Raw genomic sequence first — 7,811 nt, forward strand, 5'->3', positions numbered from 1 at the left:
GTGCAAGAAATAAGGGGCGTAAAAACAAAACAAGCAACACCCAGCAAAACCAGAATGTCATTATTGAATGCCTTGGATCACTTCACCTGTATCTGGGAAAGAAATCACACCTTCAGAGAGATTCCTTCAGAGACAGCAGTAGTGGGATGTTCCAGGTCTCTGACAGTAAACAGGACTACAGCTCTCTCTCGGCAGTGCCAGGGATGCTTTTGGCCCCATTCCACTTACCATGTTTCTTTCCCATGGCTCAGCTGCTGTGTGACCTCAGTGGGAGCTTGTCATCAGCACCTGCTGATGGATATATAAGGATGGAGATGGTGGACACTGGACCACTGTGTGCAGGGTGGCAGCAGAGATGTGCACAGGAGACAGAAAACATATTTGTTTCCCATGTGTTGGAAGCACATCTCTGACTTATTTATTCCTCCCCTCAAAAAGCTGTGTGTGTGCACAGATAGATGTGTGTCCTAGTGGATGATGCTTAACATAGTGATGCAGCTGGTATCAAATGAGCGTGAAATGATGCTGGGGAGACAGTGAGAAGGCAGAAATAAAACTCTTTTATTTTTGCAAAAACAGAAATCTGAAGGTGTGTGAGACTCAGATTTCTGTGCGGAAGCACAGGTCGGTGCCCATCATCTTCTGTGCATAGTACTGGTCAAAGTGCGCATTCTGGGCCATGGTGAAATGGTTCTTCCAGTCACCGGTGATGCCTGGGGGGATGAGAAGGGAGTGAGTGGGGCCAGAGGATCCAGGGAGTCTGGGAACCCACTAAGGTTGCTTACCTTTGCGCATGAAGGGAGAGACGCTATGGTCCATGAGGTGGGAGGGCACAGTGCTGTAGTTGGTGCTGGGATTGTCCCGCATGGCCTCAAAGGATGTGTGACGGACAATGGCCTCCAGTGCCACCTCCGTCAGCTCCCGCCCCAGGAACTGGGCCACCTTAACAATCTCCCGGCAGAGATCCTGAGGCAAGGGCTGGTGTTCAGCCCCAGTACCACCAAGCCTCAGCCCCACCATCAGCCCCAGCCCCTCACCTCCTTCATGTCCTCATAGAAGAGGTAGAGGATGGGGTGCTCCTGCCGGCGCTCCCAGTAGCCCCGCACGTGGTCGAACCAAGAACCATAGGCCACTGTGTGGGGAAAGCAACCATGAGGGTGCATGGCAGCACCCTCAGTGTCCCTGTGTGGTCCCATGGGTTCTCCTCACCTTTGCCGGCCATGAACGCCTCCAGGTACTGGTCCCATGTTCCTGGGTGTTGGTCCAACTTGTTCATCAGGTCAAAGTAGTAGAAGGAGACGGCCACGTCCTTGGCATTGCGACCCATGTAGATTATCTGTGGAAGAGGCTGGTGACAGCACCTGGTTCTCCAGTGGTGAGGCTCTGAACACCACATACAGTGCTGAGAAGACTGAAGTTGAGGGCTACCTTGCAACCATTGTCCCAGAAGGATTTGGGCAGGATATGTGCAGGCAGGTGGCTCTTGACCACACGGGGTGAGTGCATGGTAGCTAGCACCTCTGTTCCTGGGGACCACAAAGGATTTTCCTGTGTGCCTCTGGGCACAGCCCCTGGTGGGGTGCCCCCAGATGAGCCCTTCCCCCCCTACCTGCTGGCATCTCCCCAGGGGCAGCAAATTCCAACATAGGTACCCGTTTGGTGATTGCATCCCGTTTGCACTTCTCAGGATCGCCACCTTGCAGGATCATGTCCACAATCTCACTGACCCAGGTGGTGCCTGGGGAAATTGGCCCATTGGGGAAGGTATTGAAGAGACTCTCAGCACCACCAAAGTCCCCAGACTCCAAATGAGTACTGTGGGATGAAAGTCCACATGCGCCTTCCCAAGATAGCAGGTCCTGGCCGTGCCACATGTTTGACCCCAGGACCACCACACTGCTGGGATTTGGTCTGCTCACCAGACTTGGGGAAGGTGGCCACCACAATGTCTTCAGGGCGGCTCTGGAAGTTGTCCACCCGTTCCCAGTTTGGGGCAAAGGCGCAGACCATGGGGATGCCATGCACCATGCTCCAGGGCTGGCGCAGGTATCTGTCCACCGTAGCCATCCTGATGGGGACAATGGAGGACTCATGGGAGGCAGCTGCTTGGGGGAGCAGCCTAGGACCCCCTTGTCCTGCTGGCCTGTGGGTACCAGTCTGCATGCACAGCTGGAGAGTTGCAGCCTCTAGAACAGTGAGTGGAGCCCCAAAGGTGTCCTGGGTAGTAGAAGCACCACCCCGAGCACCACTCCTCTCCTCCTATCTAGGTAGGGAAGCATGGAGACAAGGACTGGGAACATCCTGCAGCAGCTCCCATCCATGGAGGAGGCTTTGGGGTGCTGTATGCACCCCTGCAGAGCCCAAACCCCATGCCTTGTCATGCCAGGGGCTGGGTCCCACAAGTCTTTGAGCAGCCCTGCCCACTTGGTCCCATGAGGCACCTACAGTTCCAAGGGGCTGAGTATAGGCAGGAGGCCTCACCTGGCAGTGTGCGCTCTGCACAAGGATGGTGACAGCGGGAGAGCAACAGGATGGTGACACCGGGAGGGTGGCACAGGCAAGGTAGCAGCAGAGGACAGGGAGGCTCAGGTCCAGCGGAAGCTCTGGAATAGAAGTGAGAAGGACGGAGTGTGTGTGGGAGGAAATGTTTGTCAGCAGTCTACATACAAGGAAGGAGGAGCAAGCGCCGGGGAAGTTCGGAGTTCATGGGTACTGAACTCGGTGGCCCCAGTCTGGGGAATGATCATAGGTGTGTCAGGGATGAGGCAAGCACAGGGATGAGGCAAGCACAGGGATGCAGCAGCCAGCACACAGAGTGGGCTCAGTAAGGACACTTTATTTCTCTCTAGCAGCACCAAGAAAGAGGAAAGAGCACACGGTGTTGCTCAGGTGGTCCCATGGGCGTGGGTGGGCAATACAGGGCTGTGGAATTAAGACAGGAGAAGGAATCTCAGATGTGTGTGCGGAAGCACAGGTCGGTGCCCGCCATCTTCTGCGCATAGTACTGGTCAAAGTGCGCACTCTGGGCCACGGTGAAGTGGTTCTTCCAGTCACCGGTGATGCCTGGGAGGGTGAGAAGGGAGTGAGCAGGGCCAGAGGAGATGAGGGGCCTGGGAGCCCTCTGTGGCTGCTCACCTTTGCGCATGAAGGGGGAGACCCCCTGGTCCATGATGCGGGAGGGCACAACGCTGTAGTTGGTGCTGGGATTGTCCCGCATGGCCTCAAAGGATGTGTGACGGGCAATGGCCTCCAGTGCCACCTCCGTCAGCTCCTGCCCCAGGAACTGGGCCACCTTGGCAATCTCCCGGCAGAGATCCTGAGGCAAGGGCTGGTGTTCAACCCCAGTACCACCAAGCCTCAGCCACCATCAGCCCCAGCCACCATCAGCCCCAGCCCCTCACCTCCTGCATGTCCTCATAGAAGAGGTAGAGGATGGGGTGCTCCTGCTGGCGCTCCCAGTAGCCCCGCACGTGGTCGAACCAAGAACCATAGGCCACTGTGTGGGGAGAGTGGCCATGGACGTCACCACATGGCAGCACCCTCAGCATCCCCATATGCTCCCATGGGTCCCCCTCCACCTTTGCCGGCCATGAAAGCCTCCAGGTACTGGTCCCATGTCCCTGGGTGAGGGTGCAGCTGGTTCATCAGGTCAAAGTAGTAGTATGAGACAGCCACGTCCTTGGCATTGCGGCCCACATAGATCATCTGCAGAGGAGCTGGTGTTGGTGGCACATGGGGATTTGCAAGGTGCTAGTAGGGCTGGTCATACCCTTAGTTTGCAGAGTCCCTCCTGTTATGTCCTCTCCAACTTTGTTACCTTGCAGCCTTTGTCCCAGAAGGTTTGGGGTAAGATGGCAGCTGGGATATGAGTCTTGATGATACGAGGGGATGGCATGTCCTCCAGCTGCTCTGTGCCTACAAAAAGCACTCCTACTACTAGCAGGATACACCTGAAAACTACAACCTGCTCCCACTCTTTTTAGCCAGTGTGGCCCCTCCAACCTGGGGGTAACCTTTGCCCAAAGCCCGCTACCTGCTGGCATCTGCCCGGGGGCAACAAACTCCAGCATGGGCACCCGGTTGACAATGGCATCCCGCTTGCACTTCTTGGGGTCACCACCTTGAAGGATCATGTCCACGATCTCGCAGATCCATGTGGTGCCTGGGATGGAAGGGACAAGGTTCTGGCTGGTGCTGTTCCTGCCTAACTCATCACAGGCGCCCAAATGCACCTTGAATCTTCCCATGCATGGCCCCTCTACCATGCTGAGGCTGCTCACCAGACTTGGGGAAGGTGGCCACCACGATGTCATCAGGGCGGCTCTGGAAGTTATCTACTCTCTCCCAGTTCTGAGCAAAGGCAGTAACCATGGGGATGGCATGCACAGTGCTCCAGGGCTGGCGCAGATAGGCATCCATTGTTCTGATGGGGACAAGGGACACAGGATAGCAGTGTGGTCATCACAGGGCCACCTCATCCCTGTTCAGGCCCTGAAATTCCTGCTGAGCTCAGTGGCCATGGGAGGAAACCCTGTCTGGTGTGCTGGTGTCCTGGGAAGTGGCGCCTGCCTCCTGTGAGGTATATTGGGAACCCCTGAATTTTGGTGCCAAAGGTGGGAAAAAAGAGGGTGCCAAGAGGGGAAAAAGCCCATTATCCTGCCTGGCATCAGCCTTTGGGGCAGCAGCAGAAGAGTTTTGAGAAAAGTGAGTGCTGCCCCTTGGGCAAAGGGCAGGTTCTGAAGGATAACTTGTCCTTTTCCTTGTGTTGGTGTGGATGGCATGACACACCAATGCATCTGGCAAACCAAAGACCTGGACCTGTCTCTAGACCCCTTTTGTGATCATAGAGATTCCCAAACCCATTTCTTAGGGCCTGCACCACCCCACAAAGTTGGCCTTGCAGAGATCAACCAGCGAGTGGCTAGCCAACACTCTGCAGCTCGCAGGGAAATCAGATTCCCCCCTCCTGAGCCCCTCCGGTCTTGAGGTTTAGTGTTTCAGAGGCTGGTTGGGGGCTGCTCATTACCTGCTGCTGTGTGACGCGAAGAGTAGGGATTCTCTGCCAGCAGACACGGGGGGCTTTGTTTTCCTTTCCCCACACAGAAGATGGAGGCACGGGGAGGTGCTTGGGAATGGGGACGTCATTGGGGGAGGGAAAGGGCGTGCAGGGTCTGGAGCCGAAGGCGGGTTGAGGGGTGAGTCCAGCACCTATGATGAGCTGAGCTCAGCACCCAATCCTAAATGGAGCTGGGGAAGGGTGTCACTTGCATGGGGCTCACTGCTATGACACAGCACTTAGGCTTGTGCCCAGAAGGAGGGTCTAAAGTTTACACAATTGCAAAAGAGCAGTGCCAGCAGCAGCCAGAGCACTGCTGGGAAAAGAATTTAAGGGAGACGTGCTGTGCTGGGAGGGAGGTTGCATATCTTTTTGGCAAAGCCAGCAGCTGGAGACACGTGGAGATGTTCCTCAGTACCGAAATTCACTATTTTGGAAACTCAAAAGACCAAAGCTGGAAATGGCATAGGTGTGAGATTTGAGGCTCCAGAGCAAAATCCTTGATGCCAAAGGGATGGAGAGCAGGTTACCCCAGTGACGCCTGAGCAGAAGCATTGCACCTGTGGGTTAGCAGGGATGATCCCATGTCACTATGCTAGTGAATGGGTGCTGGAGTTGAGTGGGGCATGAGGTGTTTCCTCTTGCCTTTGCCCTGCCAACCTGGGGCTGGTACAATAGCAATGGATATTTCTGCCCTGCTACTGCCCACTCTGCAAAGCAATCTGCAGCAATTCAGAGGCATAAACACGCCTAGGCAAAGAGGTACTGTGGGGCAGTGGGTACCTTCTGGCTGCTTTGGGGTTTTTCCACTCACAGAGCAATTGTTGAGCTTCTTGGCAATATTCTGTTTATTGCAATTTATTACAGGAATAAAAACGAATGGTAGCGTGCCCCAGTCTGGCACTGCTGCAGCAGGAATCCAGTGCCTGCTCCCCACTGGGTGCCGAGCCCCCACGATGTGCAGCCCTCACGCCTCCATCTGGAAGCAGAGATCCGAGCCTGCCATGTGCTGCTGGTAGTGCCGGTCAAAGCACTCATTCTGGGCCACAGTGAAGTGATTTGCCCAGTCACCGCAGATGCCTGAGGGGGTAGGAAAGCATATGAGGCAAAACCTGCCCCTCCAAATATCTGCGTCCACAGATGAGGGCTGCAGTGTGGCCTGGGGATTCCACTCACCAGGCACCGCAAGCCAAAACCCACCTTTCCGCATGAATGGGGAGAGGCTGTGGTCCATCAGTGTAGTGGGCATTGTCTCATAGTTGGCGGTAGGGTTCTTCTTCATCTCCTTGAAGGAGGTGTGATGGAGGATCCTTGCCACCATCTCCTCTGACACCTCCTTGTCCAGGAACTGCAGGATTTTCTGAACCTCTCCCCATGGGTCCTGAGGAGCAGCAGGAGTGGGGATGCTTGCTGCTGGCACTCCCTCAGAAATCGCTTGGGGCAGCAGGGGTAGGCTCCAGACCCTCCCTCCAGATTATCCTCACCTTCTTCATATCCTCATAGAAGAGGTAGAGAAGCCGCTTCTCGTGCCTCTTCTCCCACCAGCCCTTCACATGCTTGTACCAGGACCCATAGGCCACTGCAGGATGTGGGTAGGGTTAGCTGAAAAATGGCACAGCAAAGGATGCCCTCCTCACTGGCATTTATCAGGGGAGTCTGGGAATTCAGCCCCTACCTTTCCCATCCATGAATGCCTGCAGGAACTCGCTCAGTGTGCCAGGATCAGGGTGGATCTTGGCCATCTGGTAGAAGTAGTAGTAGGAGACTACGACGTCCTTGGCATTGCGAGCCATATAGATCACCTGGAAGGAGCCAAGGCTGTGACTGGGGGGGGCAGCAGTAGTGTCCCCTTACTAGTGCCCCAAAGGGAGAGAGACTGGGAGCTGCTTCAATACATTACCTTGCAGTCCTTCTCCTGGAAGGAGGCCGGAAGGAGGTGAACTGGCAGGTGGGTCTTCACCAACCGTGGGGATGGGGTTTTCTCCAGCTGTTCAACACCTGCAGGATGGAGGCTCAGTGCCCTGACCCCACACCCGCTCCAGCACTGCTCCTTCCCTGCACAGCCCTCAGATGCTCACCGCTCAGTATCCCAGGGACCTTCATCTCCAGGAAGGGCACCCTGTTATAGATCGCATCCCGCCGACACTTCTCCAAGTTGCCATCATGGTAGATTGCATCCAGGATCTCACTCAGCCATGTTGTGCCTGCAGTCCATGGGTAAGCATTACAGGGGCCAGCAGTGTAGGAGCTGTGAACTACCCAGCTGTGCCCCATCTTTCTCCTCCCCATCTCCCCTAGAGCCACTTACCAGACTTGGGGTAGGTAGCGATGAGCAGGTCATCGTGCTGGGCTTGGAAGGCCTCCACCTGTGGCCAGCCTGCCACAAAGGATTTGTAGAGTGGGATGTCATGAAGGTGGCCCAGCTCTTGCCTGAGCACCTCATCCTTTCCCATGCTGGCAGCCGGTGCCCACACACTGTCTGTGCCTGAGCCCAAGGGAAGGGCAAAGTCCATCCCACATCACGTGTGGCCTTAAAGGGCAGTGAGAGCCTCCTTGCCTGGCCCCACTGAGCTTTTTTTCTACTGAAAAAGCAGTCGGTCCTTTTGGAATGAGACATGCTCAAGCAGGACAAGAGTTCCTCCTGCTCCTACAGCAGCCTCACGACACAGTTTTGCTGTTAGATGGTTTCTCTTAAGTGCCAGCGGAATAGTGAAATGCTGCTCGGCAAGGGCAGGGAATGCCTGAGCCCAGCAAA

General features: G+C 55.6%; 3 protein-coding genes across 3 annotated transcripts; all 3 read right to left on the minus strand.

The window, feature by feature from the left end:
* Nucleotides 1–540: 540 nt before the first annotated feature.
* Nucleotides 541–2,563, minus strand: LOC122179830 (sulfotransferase family cytosolic 1B member 1-like). The gene is made up of 8 exons (XM_042871001.1): nucleotides 2,482–2,563; nucleotides 1,920–2,068; nucleotides 1,610–1,738; nucleotides 1,429–1,526; nucleotides 1,210–1,336; nucleotides 1,038–1,132; nucleotides 786–966; nucleotides 541–713 (listed from the first exon to the last, which is right to left on the minus strand). The coding sequence occupies exons 2-8, from the start codon at nucleotides 2,065–2,067 to the stop codon at nucleotides 601–603; spliced, it is 891 nt and encodes a 296-aa protein (XP_042726935.1). The 5' UTR covers nucleotide 2,068; nucleotides 2,482–2,563; the 3' UTR covers nucleotides 541–600.
* Nucleotides 2,564–2,816: 253 nt separating this feature from the next.
* On the minus strand, nucleotides 2,817–5,172 carry LOC122179829 (sulfotransferase family cytosolic 1B member 1). Its single transcript, XM_042871000.1, has 8 exons — nucleotides 5,027–5,172; nucleotides 4,281–4,423; nucleotides 4,034–4,162; nucleotides 3,818–3,915; nucleotides 3,579–3,705; nucleotides 3,402–3,496; nucleotides 3,136–3,316; nucleotides 2,817–3,063 (listed from the first exon to the last, which is right to left on the minus strand). The coding sequence occupies exons 1-8, from the start codon at nucleotides 5,143–5,145 to the stop codon at nucleotides 2,951–2,953; spliced, it is 1,005 nt and encodes a 334-aa protein (XP_042726934.1). The 5' UTR covers nucleotides 5,146–5,172; the 3' UTR covers nucleotides 2,817–2,950.
* Nucleotides 5,173–5,886: 714 nt separating this feature from the next.
* LOC122180032 (sulfotransferase 1 family member D1-like) lies at nucleotides 5,887–7,584 on the minus strand. Its single transcript, XM_042871425.1, has 7 exons — nucleotides 7,365–7,584; nucleotides 7,135–7,260; nucleotides 6,957–7,054; nucleotides 6,732–6,858; nucleotides 6,541–6,635; nucleotides 6,257–6,437; nucleotides 5,887–6,136 (listed from the first exon to the last, which is right to left on the minus strand). The coding sequence occupies exons 1-7, from the start codon at nucleotides 7,567–7,569 to the stop codon at nucleotides 6,024–6,026; spliced, it is 945 nt and encodes a 314-aa protein (XP_042727359.1). The 5' UTR covers nucleotides 7,570–7,584; the 3' UTR covers nucleotides 5,887–6,023.
* Nucleotides 7,585–7,811: the final 227 nt, after the last annotated feature.

Source organism: Lagopus leucura, unplaced genomic scaffold (genome assembly GCF_019238085.1).
Source record: "Lagopus leucura isolate 7727_CA_CO unplaced genomic scaffold, USGS_WTPT01 Super-Scaffold_100004, whole genome shotgun sequence".
Classification (NCBI taxonomy): Eukaryota; Metazoa; Chordata; class Aves; order Galliformes; family Phasianidae; genus Lagopus; species Lagopus leucura.